This window comes from Oryx dammah, unplaced genomic scaffold, assembly GCF_014754425.2.
Source record: "Oryx dammah isolate SB20612 unplaced genomic scaffold, SCBI_Odam_1.1 HiC_scaffold_27, whole genome shotgun sequence".
NCBI lineage: Eukaryota > Metazoa > Chordata > Mammalia > Artiodactyla > Bovidae > Oryx > Oryx dammah.
Genome location: NW_024070211.1, coordinates 97,377,651 through 97,402,226, shown reverse-complemented (window position 1 = coordinate 97,402,226; position 24,576 = coordinate 97,377,651). Strand labels below are relative to the sequence as shown.

Here is a 24,576-nt window from a genome sequence, read left to right as displayed (position 1 = left end):
CTTCTGAAACTCCTTAGTTAAAAATACTTGAGTACAAAGGAGTTGAAAATTACTTTTAAAAGCAGTGTTTTCTTCTGAGCATATTTTAAACTTAGATCCCTGGGGCTTCAAGTTGGGACATTATCATATTGATGTTTTTCATAAATAAAATACGATCAGAAAATTTATTCCAGAACATTCTCCTTTCTGCATTTCTTTTACCTTTTTAGTTTTGAAAGTACCCTTTTTAATAGCTGAGTTAACTGGTCAGCAGAGACAGTCCAGACTCTGAAAAAGTGACCAGTAAGTGATGCTGACACATTTTCCCCGAAGATTTTTGGCAGGTTTTGAGCTATCTCTCTCTAAACAGCAGATTTTGTTTGGAAGCCTGAATTTATAACTCCTTTTTTTTCCCTCCCCTGTTTTCCATTTAGGAGCCTAAATTATTGTTTCAATTTTGCTTGCACAATAATAATCAGTTAAAAGGTGTTTAGGTGTAGGAACTTTTGTTGGTTTTGTGACAGGAAAAATTGCCAGTGATGATTGTCTTTAGAATTATTTTTTAAATTGTGAAAGAATTCTTGATTTTAAAGCTTTGGACTTGTTACCTGCTGACTATTATTACCTGCAGTAAATTCCAGACAATAAAGTTAACAGTTGATAAATGCCTTAATCTTGCTATTCCTTTGCAGGTGCTTGTGTGTTAGGAGTGTGGAGGGGGCATTGCTAATTCTTTGGAATTTAAAGTTAAATCAAACTGATTAGTTCAGGGGAAATTTGAATTCAGCAAGTATTAAATGTGCACCCACTTGGCTTTGGTAGCGATGAACAAAATAGACTATAGATTTTACTATAATGTTTATAGTCTAGTGAGGGAGGCAGATGTTCAAAAGCACACACATGTGTATGAATATATAATTATTAATTATGATAAGTGGTATGAATGAAATCAACAGAATGGTATATGAGAGTATAATGAGGGAATATGAGGGTATAGGAAAGCTTCTAGAAGGTAGTGACATTGGAGACTTGAAAGATGAGTAGGAATTTGCCAGATTGGATCCTGAAAGATGGGCCCAATCACTGGGAGTAGCAGCGGCGTATATAGAGAGGTCCAGAGACAGGCAGGAAGCTGGCCAGTTGGTGTGCCAAGGACAATGGAGTGGAGAAGGGCTTTGAATGTAGGGAGGTGAGTAGGGGGCTTACTTACTAGGGCTTACCATGTTTTACCCAGGTTCTGGCTGGGGGCTACCTCCCCGGCCTTCTTGGGTTTTCTCTCCTTATCACTCTTCTCTATAAGCTCTCTGTATCCTAGCCTGGTGGTTTTTTTAATTTTCATGTGAAATATGTCTTAAGTCCTCAGGATGCGCCATGCTTCCCGGGCCACAGGGTCTGTGTAGAAACCGAGAAACCGCCTTTTTCCTTAAATGCCCTCCTCTCTCCCCCAGAGTGTTCACCGCTGGAACACAAACACGTGCACATGCACGCACACAACACACACACAAACTCTCACCCTTTTTGTAGTACCTCCTACTCAGCTTTCTAGTTCCTGTTTAGATAGAATCTCCCCAGGGAAGCTCCTCCACCCTCCAGAAAAATTTCAAGTTGTTTTGTTAGCAATCTTATTTAACTCTCTTTCTTCCTAACACTTAGTTCAGTTTTTAACTGTGCAGTCTTCTGTATGGTTATTTGAGTACCACCATAGATAGACTGTGTAAGCTCCGTAATAGTAAGGACCATGTTTGTATATCTTTATCATTTTAAGTTTCTAATTTCTAAAACATAGCAGGCTTCCAATAGTTGTGGAAGGAAGGAGAAAAGATGGGCTGGAAATTCAAAGATAAGACTGTGATAGTTCAGTGGTTTTCAAAGGCTTTTGATGATTATATCTCATCAGTTAAAAAGCTTTTTCAGTGTATACCTTCAATGTGTATGTTGCTTATAACTGTTATATGAAATAAATCTACATCCCATAAAACATACATAAAGTAGAATTTTTAAAAAGATTTAAGGTGAAATATTTATGGTATTGCTAATGGTAATAACATTGTATTATTGACGAAAATCTCAAGTCACTCAGGATAATGTTTATTGTTTGTGATACTGGATGCAAATCAGTTTTTAATGTATTTTTTAAGTTTGAACTTGGTGAGCCTGCTTCATGTCACATTGAACTGAATGTTAATTGCTTTTCTCTAGTAAACTGATTAACCACTAGGAATAGCAATATGAGCTCCACCATTTTCTTACTATTCTCTGGTACTCATTAATAACATATTTAATCTGTAGTTAATATTTTTTTGGGCTCCAAAATCACTGCAGATAGTGATTGCACCCATGAAATTAAAAGACGCTTACTCCTTGGAAGAAAAGTTATGACCAACCTAGATAGCATATTGAAAAGCAGAGACATTACTTTGCTGACTAAGGTCCATCTAGTCAAGGCTATGGTTTTTCCTGTGGTCATGTATGGATGTGAAAGTTGGACTGTGAAGAAAGCTGAGCGCCGAAAAATTGATGCTTTTGAACTGTGGTGTTGGAGAAGACTCTTGAGAGTCTCTTGGACTAAAAGAAGATTCAACCAGTCCATTCTGAAGGATATGAACCCTGGGATTTCTTTGGAAGGAATGATGCTAAAGCTGAAACTCCAGCTCATGCGAAGAGTTGACTCATTAGAAAAGACTTTGATGCTGGGAGGTATTGGGGGCAGGAGGAGAAGGGGACGACAGAGGATGAGGTGGCTGGATGGCATCGCTGACTCGATGGACGTGAGTCTGAGTGAACTCCAGGAGTTGGTGATGGACAGGGAGGCCTGGTGTGCTGCGACTCATGGGGTCGCAAAGAGTCGGACACGACTGAGCAACCAAACTGAACTGAACTTCCTTAATGGATTTAGAACACTTGAAATTTGGAGAGGGCTCATTTCATTGTATCTAGCCATAACAACCTGTGAAAGTGAAAGTCGCTCAGTCTTGCCTGACTTTGCGACCCCATGGACTATACAGTCCATGGAATTCTTTAGGCCAGAATACTGGAGTGGGGTAGCCTTTCCCTTCTCCAGGGGATCATCCCAACAAGGTCTCCTTCATTGCAGGTGGATTCTTTACAACCTGTGATTCTACTTAAATAAACCTTCAAACCTGACCATTCTAGAAGCAAACCATGTCCACTCTTTCACATTAGGTAACTTCCACTTCCGCAACATACCTCGTGTAGTGGATTGTCATAAAAGATGAAGTTACCACTGTATTAGATTAAGTCATTTTTTAAATAGGATGCAAGTTTTAGTATATTCATTCCATAATTTAATGCATTATTTTGTATAGCCTGTGGAAGTATGTACCCCTTTGGGGGCAAGTAGGCCAGTGCTGGAGATTGACGTAGACAAATGATTAATTCTGAGTGGTGTTAGACCACTGCTGAGAGGGGTGAAATTACTGCTGATAGAGAGCTATTGCACCAGGCATTTGCCTTTTGAACTGGATCATGAATGGCAGGAGGAGGGAGTTGGGTAGGAGAGAGGTAGAAGGGAGGCTCAGGTCACCTGGAGTGGAGGGAACCAACAGAGTGCTTCTGTTCAAAGGCACAGACCTTTGTAAGGATCCCAGGGGGAGGTGAGGCATTTGTTTATTAATTAAGGGCTTGCTCTAGAAAAGATCTGTGGTGAACATGGAAATAATAATAATAATAACAACAGAAACAGAAAAAAAGGGTCTCTCAAGTTTCATGTGCTTTTAAAAATATAAAAAGGAAGTCCACTAAACTCCTTTAGCCCCTTCCCTCACCTTGCTATTAGGGAAGAGAGAGTCTGAAATGCAATTGTAGACAAATTGGCATGGTAAGACAGAATCGGAGAAGGCAATAGCACCCCACTCCAGTACTACTGCCTGGAAAATCCCATGGACAGAGGAGCCTGAAAGGCTGCAGTCCATGGGGTTGCTGAGGGTCAGACACAACTGAGCAACTTCCCTTTCAATTTTCACTTTCCACTTTCATGCACTGGAGAAGGAAATGGCAACCCACTCCAGTGTTCTTGCCTGGAGAATCCCAGGGTCAGGGTAGCCTGGTGGGCTGCAGTCTCTGGGGTCGCACAGAGTCAGACACGACTGAAGCGACTTAGCAGCAGCATCAAGACAGAATAGAGGTGTGGGGCATGAACAATCAGACTACTAACAAAAAAGTTTGATTTTAAGATGATGAGTCAGAAGGTGTCCATTCCAAACAGCTTAGATAGCAATGGGTTCTTGTTGTTTGCTTTAAAGCTATAAGAGTAACATAGCACACGAACCTTTTCATTAAAGAACTTTACCCATTTTCTCTTTATTTTTGCCATCCAGAAGATTGCAAGTAGTTCAAGGTTTAATTTTTTAAAATTATTCTTTGTAATAAAAAATGAGTATAACCAAACTCTCATCATAATTTCCAAAATTCTGCAGGAATTACTCAAATGGAAAAGTTCTCTGTTGCTGTCCTTTGACTCAGAACATTGAGCTTCTGCCCATGTAGTTTTAGAGCAGTATCAGCTTAAAGTTTATATATCTTATTTTCTCTCCAATATAGTTTCATATGTTAAAATTTTATTTGGTTTCTTCCTGTCTTGATTGTGTCTATGCTTTGTTAATTTAAAGTTAATGTAAGAATACATTGCTTTGTCATAGATGAAGTGTAAACTATAGTTTTGTGTTTTGCTTTTTTTTCCTTTTTTAGGGCTGTATGGTGATTGTAAATTGCTTCCCCTCTAATCCTTTTGAAGGAAAAGTAAAGCTCAAACATAGTAATTTGGCTTGGATTATTCAGTCACTTAATCTTTAGCATCATGTTAGAACAGTCTATCCATGCTTCTCAGAATTCTTGTTGCCAATTCTGAGTTCAGTGGAATAAGATAAAATTCAAACTTAAGTCCTTCATGAATACCCATCCTTATAAGTCCTTTAGGAATACCTAGCCTTATAACTCGGAGAAGGCAATGGCACCCCACTCCAGTACTCTTGCCTGGAAAATCCCATGGACGGAGGAGCCTGGTAGGCTGCAGCCCATGGGGTTGCTAAGAGTCGGACACGACTGAGTGACTTCACTTTCACTTTTCACTTTCATGCATTGGAGAAGGAAATGGCAACCCACTCCAGTGTTCTTGCCTGGAGAATCCCAGGGACGGGGAAGCCTGGTGGGCTGCCGTCTGTGGGGTCGCACAGAGTCGGATACGACTGAAGCGACTTAGCAGCAGCAGCAGCAGCAGCAGCAGCCTTATAACTGAGAATTTTTCATGTCCCTTTGAACTCTTTATAAGAGGGTAGACTCAGAGAATGTTATCTTGGATTGGCCACCAGTAGGAGAGAAATCTGATTAACACTTTAAGATGATTTATTTAGATCATGTAAAGGGTGCATGTTTAAATTACTAAGAAGTAAGCCAACATATGTAAGAGGGATTGGTAAGAAAGGCCTTGAATGACAAGTTTAAAGATGGTATGCTTCATTTGTCTTCCTGCAGTTACATTTTTTTGGGGGGGCTTACTGAACTCTTTTTTATTTTTTTCCCTCCACAGTTGTACAATGGTGGATGGAGTGATGATTCTTCCTGTGCTCGTGATGATTGCTTTCCCTTCCCCTAGTATGGAAGGTAAGTGGCTCACAGTTGGGTAGGATAAGTATACTGTGTAATGTTTACTGTCAACTAGCTTGTTCTTAATCCTGATTGCCTTCATTTGCATCACACAATTTTTTATAATTGTAAAATGCACAAGATATAAAATTTACCATCTTAACTATTAAGTGTATAATTCAGTGCTAATAAGTACATTCACATTTCTGTCTAGCCATCACCACTCTCCATCTGTAGGACCTTTTATCTACGCAACCTGAAATCCCATACCCACTAAGCATTAACTCCGTTTCCACCGCTCTAGCCTTGGGCAACTACCATTCTACTTTCTGTCTTTATGAATTTAACTACTGTAGGTTTCTCATATAAGTAGAATCATGAAGTTTTTGTCTTTTTTGTGCCTGGCTTGTTTCACTTAGCACAATGTCCTCAAGGTTCCTCCATGGTGTAGCATGAATAAGGTTTTAAGGTTGAATAGTATTACATTGTTGGAGAAGGCAATGGTACCCCACTCCAGTACTCTTGCCTGGAAAATCCCGTGGATGGAGGAGCCTGGAAGGCTGCAGTCCATGGGGTCGCTGAGGGTCGGACACGACTGAGCGACTTCACTTTCACTTTTGACTTTCATGCATTGGAGAAGGAAATGGCAACCCACTCCAGTGTTCTTGCCTGGAGAATCCCAGGGATGGGGGAGCCTGGTGGGCTGCCGTCTATGGTGTTGCACAGAGTTGGACACGACTAAAGGGACTCAGCAGCCGCAGCAGCTTGTTCTTAATACTGTCAGACTTAATCCTCCTGTTACCCCATTTTTAAGACTATCTTTTTAGAGCTGTTGAAAGGAAGGTAAAGAGATTTGTCATCGACTTCCTCCTTGCACACATGCATGGCCTCCTCCATTATCAACATTCCCCCCAACCAAAGTGATCCATTTGTTATAATTGATGAACCTACATTGACACATCATAATCATCCCAGTTTATAGTTTATATTAGGCTTCACTCTTGGTGGACATTTTATGGGTTTGGTCAAATGTAAAGTGACTTATATCCATTATTAAAGTATCAGAGTATTTTACTGCTCTAAAAATCCTCTGAGCTCCACCTATTCGTCCCTCTCCACCTCTGCAACATCTGCCCACTGCTGATGCTTTTATTGCCTCCATAGTTTTGCTTTTCTAGAGTGTCATGTAATTGGATTCATACTCTGTATAGCCTTTTCATATTGGCTTCTTTCACCTAGTATTAAGCTTTTATGTTTCCTCCATATGTGTTCATGGCTTAATAGTTCATTTCTTTTTAGCACTGAGTAATGTTTCATTGTCTGAATGTACCATAGTTTATTTATCCCTTCAACTATTGAAGGTCATCTTGATTGCTTCTAAGTTTTGGCAGTTATAAATAAAGCTTCTGTAAACATCTGGGTACTGGATTTTGTGTGGGTATAAGTTTTCAACTCCTTAAACAACAAGGATTGTGATTGCTGGATTGTATGTTAGAATATGTCTAGTTTTGTTAGAAACTGCTAAGCTGTCTTCCAAAGTGGCTGTTCCATTTTGCATTCCCACTAGCAATGTATGGGAGTTCCTACTGTTCCACTTTCTTACCAGCCTGTGGTAGTAACAGTGTTCTAGGTTTTGACCATTGTTACAGGTATGTGGTAGTGTCTCATTCTTTTAATTTGCATTTTCCTGGTGATGTATGAAGTATGTGAAAAAGCACCTCTTTTCATGTGCTTATTTGCCATCTGTATATCTTTATTTAAGTGTCTTTAAGGTCTTTGGCCCATTTTCCATTTGGGTTGTTTATTTTCTTATTGTGTAATTTTTAGAGTTCTTTGTGTATTTTGGATAATAGTCCTTTATCAAATATGACTTTGGTATATGTTTTCTCCCAGTCTGTGGTTTGTCTTGTCATTCTTTTGACATTATCTTTCACAGGGCAGAAGTTTTTAATTTTAATGGAGTCCAGCTTATTAATTGTTTCTTTCATGGATCATACTTCTAAAAAATTATTGCTTTACCCAGTGAGGTCATCTAGATTTTCTGCATTATTAATAGGAGTTTATAGTGTTTCTATGTTACACTTAGGTCTGTGATCTTTTAATATTAATTGAATAATTTTTATGAGGGGGGTATAAGTTCTGTGTCTAGATTTTTTGGGACATGTGAACACCCCCTTTTTATAATATATATTTGATAATGTCTCTTGATTTTCTTAAAATGTAATTCTTATACACACCATACCTTTCTTATAGATGTAAGTTTTAAAAATTCAGTATAATTCCTTGTCTGAAATAGAAAATTCTCTTAAAATAATATGTAATTAACTATATCATATAATTAAAATGGTATTTATAGACAAATGTAATATAGTATAGTTGGGCATGAGTACACTATAAGATATAATGAAGTAACAAATGTTTGTATAAGAATACAAACATTTATGTACACACATATATATTAATCTTTGATGTCTTAGAAAACAGAAAATGTATTGGTATGTTTTCTGTTTTCTAAGACATCAAAGATTAATATATATGTGTGTGTATATAAATGTTTGTATTCTTATTTGTACTAGTGAGTTTATTATATTGGTGATTTAATTAGCACAAGTGATCTTGCCTGCAGTGATTGAATTTTCTGAATTGGTGAACACATTTTGGTAGAATCAAAACAGGGACTATTTGTCCCTTGATTGACACAGTGGCTGTATTTTGAGTAAATTTCAGATACATTAAGACAGTGTAAGACATACTTTCTATTTTTATGTATAACAGTGTTAGGTATTAAGTTCAGTTAATTATACAAAGAGTTTTCATGTGAATGAATGCTTAGGGGAACAGTGAGAACCTAAAGGGGCGCAGGTAACTTAGTTGTGTGAGATCACACGGGCAAAATGCTTTGGCATCTGTGGGCTTTACTCGTTCTATCTTCTCTTCTCCCCATTTGTGAAAAGCTACTTAAGGATGATACTGCCCATGCAGAGTCCACAAAAGAGATAATCAAGAGAAAAAGAAAATAAAAGCTGCCTATAATTCCGTGCACTTACATGTAATTGCTTTTAGCGTGTTGGTAGAAATCTTTCTAGATATATAAATGAACTATATTTTATTGTGCATTAAGCAGTTTGGACTTTATTTTAAAAGGGTTGCTCCATGAAGAGTGGTGCTTATGGTGTGAATCTCAGCTTTGTTGTGATCAGATGGGCCAGTAAGACTAATATGTCTGTACAGGCTCTTGGGGGTATAGTGATCGGCTTTATACATTTGATAAGTTTCCAAGGAGGCATATAATACGACAAGTTAGTGTAGCCAACACTGTGGAAAAACAGTACTTGATATACTAGAAGTCTGTTTTGTTACATATTAGGTTATAATATTTGATCTGTTCCTGCTTCCTTCCCATATTCATTGACATATATTATAGGTCTGCATTGTCCTGTCTGGGAGCTGCCATATGTAGCTATTGAGCACTCTCATTGCAGCTAATACAAATTGAGATGTGCTGTTAAATATAAAGACACACTGGGTTTTGAAGACATTAAAAATGTGAATTTTATCTGTTCCTTTTTACAACTATGAAAATTTACGGTTACATAAAGTAGTTCCTACTATGTTTCTATTGGAAAGCACTATTGTCAACCAAATTAGGTATCGAAAGTCTGTATCCCACTCTAAGCAGTGTTGTTTGACACAGTCCAATAATATTGCAGTCATTTAAATTGGCACCAAAAAGATATGAAATAAGGATCCTGCATGGAAGTTTAAAAGAGTAGAGGGTATATTAACTAGAAGATAGGCTGAATGGTCTTTGGCTCAGACGGTAAAGCATCTATCTACAATGCAGGAGACGTGGGTTCCATCCCTGGGTTGGGAAGAGCCCCTGGAGAAGGAAATGGCAATCCACTCCAGGATTATTGCCTGGAAAATCCCATGGACAGAGGAGCCTGGTAGGCTACAGACCATGGGGTCGCAAAGAGTCGGACACAACTGAGCTACTTCACTTCACTTCCGGTTGAATGGTTTTAGGTTGAAGGAATGAGGAATAAGAAGAAATGGACTGGGAACATTTGATGGCTTAACCATAGTTCTCAGCTGAGGAGTTTATTTTATTCCCCAGAGGACACTTGATAATGTCTAGAGACAAAAGGCAAGTTGCTCAGATTTTCCCCTTTTCTGTGGCTATACAGTATGATCATAATAAAACAAAAAAGTAAAGACCATTGTGAAATGAAATCCCTCCAAATTCCATGTGCTTCTCTAGATACACAGTATCGTAGGGCAGTCCTTCAAGTTTCACGCGCTGTCCTGGTTGGACTCATGGTGTAGGCACAATAGAAAAAAAAGAGTGGAAAAGAAATTGAGGTAGAAATGTAGTATGAATAGAGAAGAAGTGGAGAACGAATGGGGGAAGAGGAAGTGAAAAGGGCCGTTATGAAAAAGTATTAGCAATTCAGCCATTGGTTGTTTTTTCCTGCTTTAAGCTCTTAAGCTGCCCAAAGAATCAAGCAAATGACCTCTTAATGCCACAGTGAAGATCTGTAATGAAATGTGTTAGTCTGGCTGAAACGGAAATGGATGCCACTAAGGTTTTGCTATTGAATATAACACCACCACTAGGATGTTTATAAGTATGGAAAAAACACATCATCCTTTAGTTACAATAGCTTTTTAAAAACAAAACAAAACACAATATCCAGTTATAACTTAGAATGCACTAATCATATTAGTCTTGTCTTCCTTCTATGACTCAACTCCTTGTTAACCATCAACAGCATATTCTATGAAAAGATTCTTTGTTTTTGCATGTTTACTAGAAAAATTTTTTAAAACACCACTGAGAACCTTAATTGTAATACACTCTAATATACTCAACATTAGTCATAAAGTAAACGTTAAGTATAAAATACTTAACTGAAAGAGGTAAATAATAGGGAAGAGAACTAAAAGCTTTATATGAGCCTCATGATTATCTCGTGCAGGGTTTTAGATGACCAAGGAAATGAACCCATGTTTGATGTTTGTATTAGAGTAGCTATGGCACCATATTAATTGGGTTCAGTGGAGCTAGTTGGCATTCTTGGTGCATAAATAAAATCATAGAGATTTTGTTCTAATATATGTTGTTGGGTATTGTACTCCTCTTAGTCGATTAAAAACAAACAGAACAAAGGTTCTTTCCTTTTGTCTACCAAAATACTACCAAATGTCTCTTAAACATTGATAGATATAGGGATAACATTTTAAATAACAGGTCCCAAACAGTGGTTTTGGCAAAGTTTGACTTGGTCCCCAACCTTTTTTGGCACCAGGGACCACTTTCATGGAAGACAATTTTCCCATGAAAATTGAGGGGTGAGGATGGTTTCAAGGTGATTCAAGCATATTACATTTATTATACATTTTATTTCAATTATTATTTCATCAGCTCCACTTCAGATCTTCAGACATTAGATCCCGGAGGTTGGAGACCCCTGCTTTAGAACATTTTCAATTTCTGTGGAATCCTAAATACTCTGGGGCCAAAAAGACCTCATGAGCCTGGAAAATACTTACTATAACCACACTTTTTAAATGATTTATAGGTACTATTTATTGAGTGGTTAGTATGTGTCAGATGTTAGGCTGTTTTATATATATTATTTTCCCATAATCCCTACCATTACCCTAATGAAATAGGTTAGTGGGAATGTGCTTTTGAATTGATCTAGACTATTGCTTAAGATTATACAGCTTGAACAGGGCTTCCCTGGTGACTGTAATGCCGGGGAGACCTAAGTTCGATCCCTGGATCAGAAAGATCCTCTGGAGGAAGGTGTGGCAACCCACTCTAGTATTCTTGCCTGGAGAATCCCATGGACAGAAGGGCTTGGTGTGCTACAGTCCATGGGGTCACAAGGAGCCGGACACAAGAAAAGCTGCTTAGCGCTCACGCATACTTTGAGGAATAGTGTTCAAGAGTTTGTCATTATCAGTCTTCTTCAGAATTTTGCATTTTTTTGTACCCTAAATTAGCTACATCCACTGACATTGTATCTGGCACATAGTGGAACCAGCTCAATCCAGTCTATATGACAGGCTGACTTGAGAGCTCATAATAGTGAATGATGAGTTCCTTTTACCTGGGTTTGTGTTTTTTTATTTCTCTCTCTACTAGTATTCATTTTTCACATTCATTATATATACAACTCCAGCTGCAGGAAGAGTTTTATTTGCTCTCATAGAGAAGAGCACTTGAGTCCTAATTACCCGTATATCCTTCCTTTTCCTCCCATTAATAAGACTAATCATGCTCTAATACTGCTAGCATGCCACCCGGGAGAAGGCCATTTTTGTCCCAGAAACTCCTTGTTTGGTTTTACCTTTGTCCCCATGAGCTTCTGCAGGGATGAGCATGACACAAATAACTTAGAGTGGAATACCATACTGCTTCTTCAAAAATATTTCAAAGCTAAGATGACCCACATTTTATTACATTTGCAAGCCATAGTTAGATTTTATTACAGCAAGTTTTGTTGCCGTAAGAGATTCTGGCCTGTCCTGGAGAAGATTGCTAAGTACTAAATTATTTTCTGGGTTGACTTGATTTTAGTATTTCCAAAGCCATCACTACTCAGACTTTCCAGCCCAATTACCCAGTGAGGGAAGGAAGGAGATCACTTCAATAGACTTTTTGTTAGGGTCAACAAAGGTGCCCCTCTTTGCCACTGGGGGTGAAGAATAGAATAAGCCTTTCTTTGAATTCCTCATTATTGAGAGTGCAGGAAGTTCGTGAAGGGGTGAATGAATGTAAGAGAAATGTCTCGTATTAAATTTGTTGCTCTCATTTCTCATTACTATAATTTATTCCTTTTGTTCAGAATAAAATCTATTTTTTTTTAAACACATCATCATATGAGTGATTTGCTGGGAAGAGAGATGAGATGCACTGAGCTGTTAGTCATGAGGACCTAAAATGTAAATATCACATGAAGCTGTGCACGTTCAAGATACCACTTCTTTACTGTCACATTTCCTCACCTACCAGAGTGAGTGTATTATTGATGCAAGGTGAGCTGTGACAAAGCTTCCTTTCAGCTTTTCCTTCCTGGGGAATGTTTGTTTCAGCTGTATGTAGTTAAACTAAAGCCACATCCATTTTTTTTTTTTCTAGTGAACATTATAAAATGCTCATATTCAATGCATTTATATGAAAGAAGTTAGTGGTAGGGTGTGGAACGGACTTGAAAATTCAATCAGAGTCAAATAGTGAACAGATGGGCAAGCAAATCCAAGGCCCTAGCTCATTAAATGGTTTCCTGTGGTCACCAGTGAGTGGGCAGTGCAGCAGTTTCCACGCTTCTCTCTTACAGAGATCAGTCTCAAGGGGGAAGAGCATGGATGCCGTCTCCTCCTCATGGAAAAACTGGGGAAGCAGGAGATGGGTAGGCACATCATGTGTGCTGTGTCTTGCTTTTGAAAAGTAAACACCAAGGAAAACAAAACACGTTAAAAAATTAATTTGTAAGGGGAAAGGGCATAGGAGAGGGATAAATTAGGAGTTTGGGATTAGCAGATACAAACTACTATATATAAAATTAGGTAAACAAGGTCTTACTGTATAGCACAGGGAATTACTATATTCAATGTCCTGTAATAAACCATAGTGGAAAAGAATATGAGAAAGCATATATATGTATGTATAACTCAATCACTTTGCGGGATACCAGAAACCACACTTCAGTAAAAAAATTAAAAATGAAAAAAAATTAATTTGTAACTCTCCAAATACTGCTGAGAACCTCCTTCTGCCATCTAGCATGACCTCAGGCAACTTCCCCTGATAATGGTTATATGCAGTAGTCGTAATTACTCCGAACTCTTGATTCCAAGATAGTGTAAGGCACAGGGCGGGGCAACCTTCGAGATCTTCCCTGACTCAGAGGAAGAAACACTTTAGAGTTGGACCCAGTGCACCTGCATTTAGAAACATCAGGAAGTAGGACTCACACACGTCTGAAAAGAAGATTTCCTGCAAGAGCTATCACTCCATGTTTAATGTACTCCTGTTTCTTCTCTTTTTTATTCTATTTAGTTTTATTTCATTTAGACAGAAAGAAACCTTCTCTTGAACTGCTAAATTGATTTGCCTACCCAGAGTGGGTCATAACCCACAGTTTAAGAGAGACAGCTCCCCTCTGCTCCCAAGAGCTCGTATTGCTCAGAAGTCCTTCCTGCCCTCAGGTGAAAACTCTGACAGCTAACCCAGACAGTCTCCAACAGTGTTGATCCAGACCTTTTATTATTATTATTATTTTACAACTTTATGTAACCTGCCATTCGCTCTCTGCAAGCCAGCGATTTGACAGGAAGAGGGAAGTTTACATTTGTGCCTTCTCAGCCGTGGTGGTAACACTGGAACAGCTGCTGCCTGATTCTAATCAGCTGAATCTGAGCTCTGCAGAGCTGGGTGTTTCCTAGAGCCTCCACAATGCTGCATCTAATTCTTTGTTATAGGTTAGAGTGGAGCATGGACTTTCTGAGGATATGTATATTTGCGGAATGTGGGAAGGAAAGAAGGAACAGGAGGGAGAATGAGAAGTTCCTCTTGGAAGGAGGTGGTGAAATACACCTTAAAGCAAAAACAAAAACCCCTACCTATATTTTTTTATTCACACGGTGACTTGGAGCAGGGAGTAGCCTCTTTTATTTATTATTTGCTGAATTTGTTTATTTTCTGAATTCTGATATTTACACTAAGCCAATACAAAATCCTCCCCTCCAAGTAATAATAATAAATCAGACCCATTCAGGAAAGTTGTAAAAAATAGAGAAAGCAAAACAAATAGTCCAGTTTAAACTTTGACTCCTATGAAATATAGAATGCTATAGAATGCCATGTAGAGTGAAACACTCATGTCTTCTGTTTATCTTTCACATCGTTTCCTATTTCATGAGCTTCAAACAGGCAGTTTTGCTAAGGTTTAGGGTAATTTTTGGTAATTAAACGGTATTGCTAGTCAGAGTGCCTTCTGAAAGGAAGACTCTTGGCCTGCATAGGAATCAAGCCTTTCTCAGAAGAGCATCAAACACTGTCACGAGCCATCTTCCTCCTTTTTACTGTGTTTCTGAATGTGGGTTATCTTGCCTGTTAAGCGCCATTATCTGCGTGCCATGTGGGACAGTAACAGGGAGGTGGTGAGGGGTCATCCGTGCAAAGTGAGCCCTGGGGTGAGAGAGGTCAGAGCTTGGCGGTGGTCTTTGTTTTCTCTCTAGTGTCTGAGACAGTGCCCAGCACGTAGTTGGTGCTCAGTGAGTATTTGACAAATGTATAATTATCATAATATAAAAAAGATAATATTATAAGCGACCAAGGAACTGATCTGGATTGGGGACAGGACAGGAAAGCATATCCTTTCAAAGAATTTATTCCAAGTTTGGGAAAAGAGAACCAGTCTTAACATTCTTTTAGCTGATGGCTTAGCATGAGGCCAAGGATCCATACTGGTGATGTCAAATACCTGAAAACGGGTTCCTGCTGTCAAAGAGTCAAAGTCTAGTCGGAGGAGACACAGGTTGCAGCACCATACTGGGGTGTCAGCAGGAAGAGTCTACATGGCACATGGGGCTGGGACTGGGGACAGTGTCCAGGGAGACTGGGTTTGGAAGGATGGACAGGCATTAGACCAGCAAAGGAGGAACTGAGGAGGACTTTTAAACAGGGGAAGGGCCAAGTCCAGAGAACTGGGTGGATGGGAGACACGGCCTAGGGGGTCCAGCAGGGCAGAGCAGCCTGAAGAAGGCATTCGGGTTGGGAGTTGAGGCCCTAAGTAGCCTGGCAGGGCCTTGTGCATAAAGTGTCTGTTTTGGATCTTGAGGGCACTGAGAGCTATTGAAGGATTGTTGTTTAGTTGCTACACTGTGTCTGACTCTTTTGCAGTCCTATTGAACTATAGCCCAGCAGGCTCCTCTGTCCATGGGATTCTCCAGGCAAGAATACTGGAGTGGGTTGCCATTTCCTTCTCCAGGGGATCTCCCCGACCCAGGGATGGAAACCGTGTCTCCTGCATTGGCAGGTGTATTCTTTGCTACAGAGCCACCTGGGAAGCCCACTGAAAGATTAATTAGGTGCAGTTTGTGTGTTTTGAAGGAATTGTGTGGTAGAAGTGGACCACAGGCTACATACAGCAAGATGAGAGGTGAAGGGACAGGGAACAACTAGTCCTCCTTCAGGGTTTGGGTAGACAGGCCCACGTGCTGCCTTTTCAAAGGCATCCCAACTATAGCAACTCGATTGTGGCCAACAAAACAAAAACAAAACAAAAACAAAACCCTTAGTTCCGAGAGAAGACTTTCGTGGTAGGCAGCGCATAAATTCTAACAACAGCAGCAAACGACAATAATCTAACAATAATTCCACTGCTACTTTTATTATGGAAACAGAAGGCTGAGCTGCTGACTTTTCTAGCAACTTTTGTGAGATATTTAAATCCCTCTCTAGTTGGCCCTTTGTTCCTGTGTTGCCATGGAGTGTCAGTAAGCCCAGCTCAGAATAACCCGGGCAGGGACATGAGAGGTGCAGCTTGCTTGCTAGCTGGCTGGCATGGTGGCTGGCCAGGTTACACTGTTTTCATTGCTCCCGTCTTGGGAGGAGGACCGGGCTGCTAGTTGCCCTGGCAGCTGTGAAAGGTGTATGTCTTGGCTGCCCAGAGTTGGAAAGGCAACCAAAACTTGCCTGCCTACTGAGCATGTGCGGCTCGTGATTGAGCTGATAGCAGCTGAAAATAGCCCACTGTGCACCTGTCCCTTGTATACCAGCCCCGGGCCGACTGCCATTTAGGACAGCGTGGGCTCCCCTGCTGGCTAAGGTGAAGGGCTGAGTGGATCCCAGTGGTTCTGAAGAAGATCTTGGGAACTTTGGCCCTGGCTTAAAAGGAAACAAAAAAGGAGCAGGCTTTTCTGAGCGGTTCCACGGGGCACTATTGTGGCTAGTGAGTGGCCACCGTGACTGCGTATGGATGGTATGTGCCGAAGATGGCACACACTCCTCCTTGCTCAGCCAAACGGGGTCTGACAAATGGAGAGGTCTGTTTCCTCTTGGAGGGAAAGGCTTTCCTAAAAAAACCCTGGACAGCAGCCATCATGGTGTGCTAGTGGGAAACATTGAGTTAAAGTGGGAGAAAGTGGGAGACATTGAGTTAAACTATTTTGCTTGATTTTTTACCTGCTCATTAATCCCCCGTGACTGTCAGTAGGTCACTTCTACAAGGTGTCTCTTTGCTAGGTTATTCTTTCTCAGCAGTCCAAATGTGGGCACAGAATATCATCCCAGCATGTTAGGAGCTGTCTGTTTCCCTTTGGGACTCTTTCCATTTCCTTCTGGGCTTTCATCTCTGCTGCGGGCTTGCCATCGTTGGGCAGGCTTGGCACGCCGGTGTGGATGGAAGCAGGCTCTGAAAGGAAAAACTTCTAAAGTGACTGGTAGTAATAAAGCTACTATTTAAAAGTGCCCCTTCTTAGAGACAAGGGTTATCTTTAGGCTGTTGGTGCTCTGCAGCCATGGGAGCCAACAGGACTCTGCAGAAACCCTGGCCTGTTGCTCTTGCCTTGGTTTGTGTTTAGATATTCTTGCTCCCCAGCCAGTGGCCTCATGACACATCTCGGATTTAGCTGCCTTTCTCCTGCCAAGGTCCAAGATTATCATGGAAGTTGGGAATGGCGTACTGTGCTGCAGAGCTGGGGAGGGGGGCGGTGAAGGGGTGTGGAATGTGTGTTTGAAAAGCCAGTTCTGGTTCACAGCACTCTGAAGAAAGGCTTTCTGTTTCCACCTAGAGTGTAGGCACCTGGAACCTTTCTGTGGGCTTGGGAGTAAGAAACAATAAACTGAAAATGACCCACACTCAGCTTTTTTCATGGTGACTGGTAGGATCTTCAGTCTGTGATGAGGAAGCCAGTTTTAAGTGTGTTGAATTTAGGAGTTCATGAATTCTTGTGGACTGTGTTCATTTTTAGACTTGGGCTAATAAAGATAGGCAAAGCAAAGATCACATTATAATACAGATGCACAAAGCTTGTAGTCATGGGATTCCTTCTTTCTTTGACCTTCCCTGGAGCTGTGAACCTACAGGACCTTGGGACGTGATGGGAAAATTGGGCGACAGGAAAGCAGCAATGTCAGAGGTCTGGGCTATGCCCCAGTTTTTTCCCCTTGGGTATTTTGATCTCTTTGGCTTCATTTGGGCTGGAAAGAAGAGAGTCTAGAAAATATCTCATCTCTGCTTTTCTCTGCGATGGGATAGGGTGGGGAGCTTGAGAGGAGGAATTTAGCTGGATTTAACTACTTCTAGATGTTTTTGCCTTGAGCTCTGGGTGTTACAATACCTAGAGGCTGGCAGTCTAAGACTGTTGTTAACAAACTGGAGCGCTGCCCATCTTTTGAAGGGTTTATCTCTGATTTGAAAGCTTCCGGAAAGGGAGTGGGGGTGTGGTGGCGGCTGGCTGATGGTAAGCAGAGATTGGCGACCTTGGAGGCTCTGTCCCTGATTCCCAGAGAAGAAGGTCATGGGCTCTGGAGGGGAACAGAAGTAAGAGCTCTGTTGGCCCTTCTTTGCTGTCTGGTCCCATGCAGTATATTTCAGTATAGAGCCCGTGTAGGAAACCCTCGCTGGAGCAGCCGTGCACTCCCCAGATATCCTAAGGGGTGGTGGAGACAACCCAAATGAGTCAGGAACATCTCTTCCCACGTTGTGAGCAGAGCTTCAAGCCTGTTATGCTATGGATGATACCGCGTCACCGACTCTCCTGATTCTAAACAGGAAATGACTTTTCTGAAGTGTTTATAATTCCCCAGTGCACTTTCCCCCTCCTTCAGCCTGTGATCCTCTCTGTTACTCTCCCAACAACTGGAGCTTCACTTAGATGAAAGCATTGTCAATAATACATGGGACAGTGTAGCGGTATATTGTCTTGGAAAGAATTCCTCATTAGGTACTTTCCGTTAGGCCTGGTAATCATTTGTTTATATGAAGCACCAATTCAAGAAGTTTGGAGACAAAATGAAGAAAGATTAAATAATGACCCCCATATTTCTCCCCTATGAAGGAGTTGCTTCACAGACATGGCACACATGTTAAAGCTAAGTCTTTGCTGTGTTCATAAAATCATAAAAATCACGGAAGAGACAGACCAGTATTGTCTTAGGTCAATACCCCACAATGCTCTTTAACTTGTTAGTCATTTAAACACAGACTGAGTTTTTGGCTTTGAAATAAAAGGTGTGGCTGCTGCAATAGACTTCATTTACAGGGATTATTTCAGAGACAAGGAGTCAGCCCAGACACAAAATAAACAGATGGAACTCTCCCCCCCCCCCCCCCCGCCTCCACCCCCTAGCTTCAGCAGTTCAAATGCAGGGTGACTTAGGAATCCTTATCACCTTCAGCAGAGCAAGAAGGGGAAAATGATGTAATTCACTCTTCCTCACTCCCTGCTGAAAATGCCATTATTTTCACTGATAGGAGAAAAATGGTAGCAGAGACCAGGCGCATCCTTTCCCTGCTGAGCTGGCAAGTCCTGCAAGACCTCTCTAAGCTGGCTGGAGCCAGGGCACTCATGTTTTGATCATTCTGATCACCGTAGTATCATAGAGGCTGGAAGGACCTCCCATAAAAGCCCTGCTCTTCTATTGATATATTAAATAATTCCTTGTTTTCAGAACTCTTGCATTTTACTTCTTTCTTCCAACACACACAAACAAGCAAACAGAAAACCTACCATACCACCCAAAGTACCGATTTTCCACACTTGTAAGCTCGAGTAGGTGAGCAGCTGTGACGCTGTGGTGAGCGCCTGCAGGGAGAAGGGGTTTGCACAGACACGCTGGCTCGGTGACTAAGCCTTGCCTGAAGATCTCTGCTGACATTTAAAGACTTTATAGGCTCAGTCTGCTCTGAAAACCAGCATCATGTCTCTTCCCACCTCTAAATCCTGTCTGTGAAGAGAAAATGCATTCTGGAGCTAAACGTTCATCAGGCGTGTCCTCCCGCCAGGGCCTGAGGCAGTTGTGGGGAGCCTGACGGTGAGCTGAGTGGGCTCAGCTCCTCCCCTCATGGGGTGCACAGTCTGGAGGGGAGACTCGGAAGTGGAACAGCCATGGAGACACGTGTGTGTGAGTGTAGATAGGGGCTCCTGCTTTACACTTGGGGCTGGGAACAAAGGCTCCTCTGAGGAGAATGAGGTGAGATCTGAAGGGAAGACGGGCACAGACTGCGGGGCTGGGGGTGTCCTCAGGAGGGAAGCCCAGCATCCCATGGTGGGGAATTCCATACCTAGCAGACCTGGGCTCCTGAAGCAGGAGGAACCGTTCCCAGAACCAAGGGGATCAGAGGTGAGGCTGGAAAGGTGGAGAGCAGGTCAGCCAGGGCAGGGTGACCACTGTTGTCTCCCCCCGTTTTTGAGGGAGACAGGGTCGCAGCTTGTGGGATCTTAGTTCTCTGACCAAGGATTGAACCTGGGCCCCAGCAGTGGAAGCACCGAGTCCTAACCGCTGGGAATTCCTTGTGTATCTCCCTTTTGAGGGTCATGGAGTCAGGCTTGTAGATCTGAAATGGGGGCACCATTAGCTCAGTGAGGGAACCCTGGAGAAAGGGCACATTTAGAGTGGAGGCATCATGAGTTCAAAATTGTGAAAATCCTACTATTATTTTTTATTGTCATTATTCTAATTTATATGTGATCCTATTCAACTGCCCCTATTCCTATTTTCTTTTTGGCTTGTAAAACTTTACCAAATATCAATTTCTCTGTTCAGGTTAAAAAAAAAAAATGATTTGGGTTCCCTAAGTGGATGTTTTATAATGAGAGTATTTAGGCACCTGGGTGTCTTTTATTTCCAAGCATATAGCCTGCTTTCTTGCCAGACCATCAAATGCCCTTCACTAGGCAGTCTGGACAGACCTTTGTGTTTCTGTCTCAGGAGCAGGCTTGCTGGCAGTGATACCTGGCATTGCAAAATCCTTCCGTAAGCCTTTGTTTAATGCCAGAGATCTCAAATGCTGAAGATTCTGGAAAGGTGCCATACTGCACTCTCAGATTAGGAGCTGATGGAAGGCCTCCCATATCTATGAGCCTAATAGAAGCTGTCATTTCAAATGAATGAACTGTTTATACTGTTGGAAGAAGTCCACGGATGTTTGGGGTTCCTTTTTTAGCCTATAAAGTTCTGAGATATTGGACAATAGTCTAGTAGACAGCAGTCTAATCATTACAGTGTTGTTTGTGCCACTCTGAGGTGAGTTTGTAAGAAATTCAGCTGTTCCTTTTGCTGATTCCTGGGATCACAGTTACAGGCTGGTTGACTTGGAGCATTTTCTCATTAGTCTTCTATGTCAAAGACTTCAGTGGGAAACCGGGGGTTTTGTGCACCATTAAGAATGATCATCAACTGAAATGCCTTAGAGCATTCTGGAGTGCATGGCTGGGCAGGTGGGCAGGAGAACATGGAAGTCCCTTCGTAGTGTGCATAGGTTGCTCAAGTCCCACTTAAGACATGAATGTGGGTCCTCTTACTCTGAGGCACAAGATCATCCCAAACTGTGGACAGTCTTAGAAAATCTGCGATGCTCTTTGCTCTGCCTCTTCCTCTGCCAGTCCAGGATTAGGCTGTGAGAGTAGGTGTGTCCAGATGGTGAGCTGGGTATTGCCCAGAACAAGGAGAAGCTTTTAAAAAGATTCGGCCTTGGTGAACCCCTGGGATCCCCAGCCTGAGCCTGTGGTTGCAGAGCCAGCCCCGGATCCTTCCAGGTGGTGCCGAGGACTCCCTGCTGCTCCCAGCCAGACGTGGGCTGCCAGTGTGTTCACACAGGCCTGGTTCTGGGGCTCCAGAGGGCACAGGGTGCCAGCCATAACACTGAGTAATGCTGGGAGGTGCCTTTAGAACAAACAGTTGTGGGTGAGCTCTGCACAGAGGGAATACCTCTGGCTTGACGTTTCAATTACTGAATTATTTAAATGAGCGTCAATTAGGTAGAGTAGACTGACTGCCTTCTGCCAGGGCACTTCCTGGTTATTTGCACAGGCAAGTGTAAAATGCTTCATATCAGATGTGGTGCTTCCTGGCTGGACTGCTGAAAATCAGTCACAGAAGGTGATTATCCTTCCTCGGTGTTCCCTGACGTGTAGTGTATTTATATCTCAGTCTGAGAGATTAGAGGTCCACAGACCCTTGTTTGTGGCCCTAAAAAGGGCTTTGTGATAATTCTCACACTTCCCCACCCCACCAGCCTACTCCAAATAAGATATCCCAGGCCTACACATGTTACGGTTATTCCTAAATTTTAACAAGATGAAAACAGTGAGTCACAGGCATTTGGGGGCCTGCTGTGTTTCTTAGAATTGTGAATATTAAGATCTGAAAATGGTACTACCTTGCTTTTAACCTGCTTTGTTGAATTAGTGATGCTGGCTCATAAAATACTCTTGGGATCTCTTAGGTTGATCTACTCAGTTGGATAAGATTGCCAGAGTGGCGTTTAACTAATGTTTGGGTCTGGTGTAGATGTGTGTGGGGGTGCATGGGGTCATTCTTATATTCTTGTGAATTTAAAGTCTTTATATTTGGCTGTATAAGAAAACCTGATTCACTAAGGGCTCTGCTAATCAGTTATATGGGAATTCACAAATTAAGAAAAGTAAATGTTGGTGAAAAGCAAAATAGGAAGCAGAGTTGGTAGAGTTTTTATACTTTCCCATTTGCTAACTGCTGAACTGAACTCATGGTCCCATATCAGAGACTGAGTTAATTATTACATAGAGTTAAGAGTTGTCTTCCTCCTTTTTTCCTTTTTTCTGATTGTGGCAGGGAAGATCTGAAAACCTTGGTTTTTAACTTAGAGTATGACCCCACAGGATAAAATCTGATTAAGATCTATACCCAGTTATGCCTGGATAGACTGCGGGGTTGGGTCTAATGGGCTGAATCTTGCTAAAGATGGTATGTACTTGAGGCTGCTCACTTCTGGCAGTATTCTCTAGGTCACAATTTAAACATCTGTCAGACCATCCCCATGTCCTTTCAAAAGCCAGACCTTGGCAAGGCAGGAGACATTTGTGCCTGTGCGCCTAGAGTTTGGGCTCTGACTTTAAGAACTGAGTTCACTTTGAAGGCACATTAGAGAAATTATTGTCATTACTTTATTTCTTTTAATTGACCTTTTTTTTTTTTTTCCCCATTAGAACCACCAAGTGCGATTAATTCTTTGGTACCCCGAACCATCTGTTTCCATAGAATCAGTGATGAGTGAGCCCTCTATGGCCTGGGGTGGTGGTGGTGGTTCCTGGCAGACCATACGTGTAGCAAGTAAATGATTCATCCTCCTCTATTCATTATCAGTCTGTGGCCAGCTCCTCTCCTGTCTTATTTTCGTTTTACCCCTTCAAGCCCTCTTCCCCAACCCGGCATCAACAGATACAACCTCTTTAATGTGTTCAGTATGTATTTTTGGATATCCATGACCTTTAAAAATTATTTAGGGTCTTAAAATACACATTTGTGTTTCACGTTTACATAAATTACATTACTCAACAGCGTTTCAACATACACTTTTAAATTCTCAGCTCTAATCGCAAATCAGTATGACACCACTAACTCTGAGCCTCACCCCGCCCATCCATTTCCCTCCAGAGAGCCATCACCTGTTGGGCAGCATAGTTGGCAGCTCTCAGCACAGCTTTGTGCCATCCGAGAGTGGCAAGCATGTCTAGACTCCCTAGAAATATTATCTTTCAACTTGCTTTTGGCAAGAGTAAACTTTTTGCTGGATTATGTCAACAGATATATATGTTTCTCATCCTCATAGAAATAGATTGGTGCTGGAATTTCTCTTGGATTTCTCTAGGCAAGGAAAAATAAAAGACTACCCCTCGGCTCATTAGCGTTATTGCTCATTAAAAATGTCTGAGGGCTCTTGCTCCTTGGGGGTGAGTCTGGTGACATACATACACTGTCAGCGGCTATTTTGGATTTTCTGCTTTCAGGCATGTCTCTGCTCTTGGATGAGCCCCTTGTGGTTTTCAAAAGACCTAGCAAGGCAATTATAAATAGAAAGCTTGTGTCTGTGTGTCTGTATGTGCTTACTCCGTGGGACGAGGCACCCACATTACAGTGGGCAGTGAACTATTTTTCACTGCTTTGAAGAGGGAAGAAGAAAGATGAAGAACGCTTCTCTCTTTTTGCGATAACCCACACCTCCACACATACCCACACAAATCTGTGTAAATGAACTTGACATTTTCAAAGACCTTACCTTAAGGTCTCCTCTTGAAAGCACAGCCATCCGACCTGTTATTTTAAGAAGGAAGCCGTTCTCTCACTGACCTGCTGCCACAGAGGGTTCAGGGACTAGAAGGCAGCCTGTGTGTTCTCCAGACCTTCAGGGGGGTTTGAAAGGTGACACCCCTTTATATGAACAGTGCTTTGGTCAAAGTGGCCTCAGCAGACTAATCAGGGGCCTCCAGGAATTGGCTGTTTATATGCTGTCTTCACTTGCCTTCTCCACTCGTGGAAACTGTTGGTACCAGCAAGTCTGAACTAATTATTCTAACACAGGAAAGAAAAGAGTGATTTGAAAGATGAAACTGCAAATGAGTGTTTTCAGAAAGAGATAATCAGGAGGTCTGGTGAGGTATGCTTCACTGATGGTCTGTCTCGTGCCTTGGACCAACCTGTCTAGGCTTTTCTTTTAGTCGCACTTGTTACTTTACTGTTCAAACACTGTTCTGTTCCCTTTGTCTTTTTGTGCCTCCATCTTCAGTAATTGTGCCGATTTTTTTTTCTGCCAGGTGAAAATGTTTTAGCAGTGATGAATTCCCATAGTAATTAATGTAAAAACTTAGGTGTTCCTTTACGGAAAAATTAATCTAGACATCTAAGCGAAACTGTCGATAATATGAATATGTAATTATAGACCGTGCACCTTTGTGAACTCTTCCTATACTGTTGTGTTTCTGAAGCAGACAGGTGAT

The 24,576-nt window shown here is 41.6% G+C and overlaps 1 protein-coding gene across 2 annotated transcripts in view; it reads left to right on the top strand.

The window, feature by feature from the left end:
* ACVR1 (activin A receptor type 1) overlaps window positions 1-24,576 on the top strand; it is a 141,239-nt gene that overhangs the window by 73,301 nt on the left and 43,362 nt on the right. For both annotated transcript variants that reach the window (XM_040229123.1, XM_040229124.1), the window contains exon 3: window positions 5,525-5,598. In XM_040229123.1, the coding sequence (XP_040085057.1) occupies window positions 5,532-5,598 (67 nt within the window). In that variant the 5' untranslated portion in view covers window positions 5,525-5,531. The remainder of the gene's footprint in view (window positions 1-5,524; window positions 5,599-24,576) is intronic.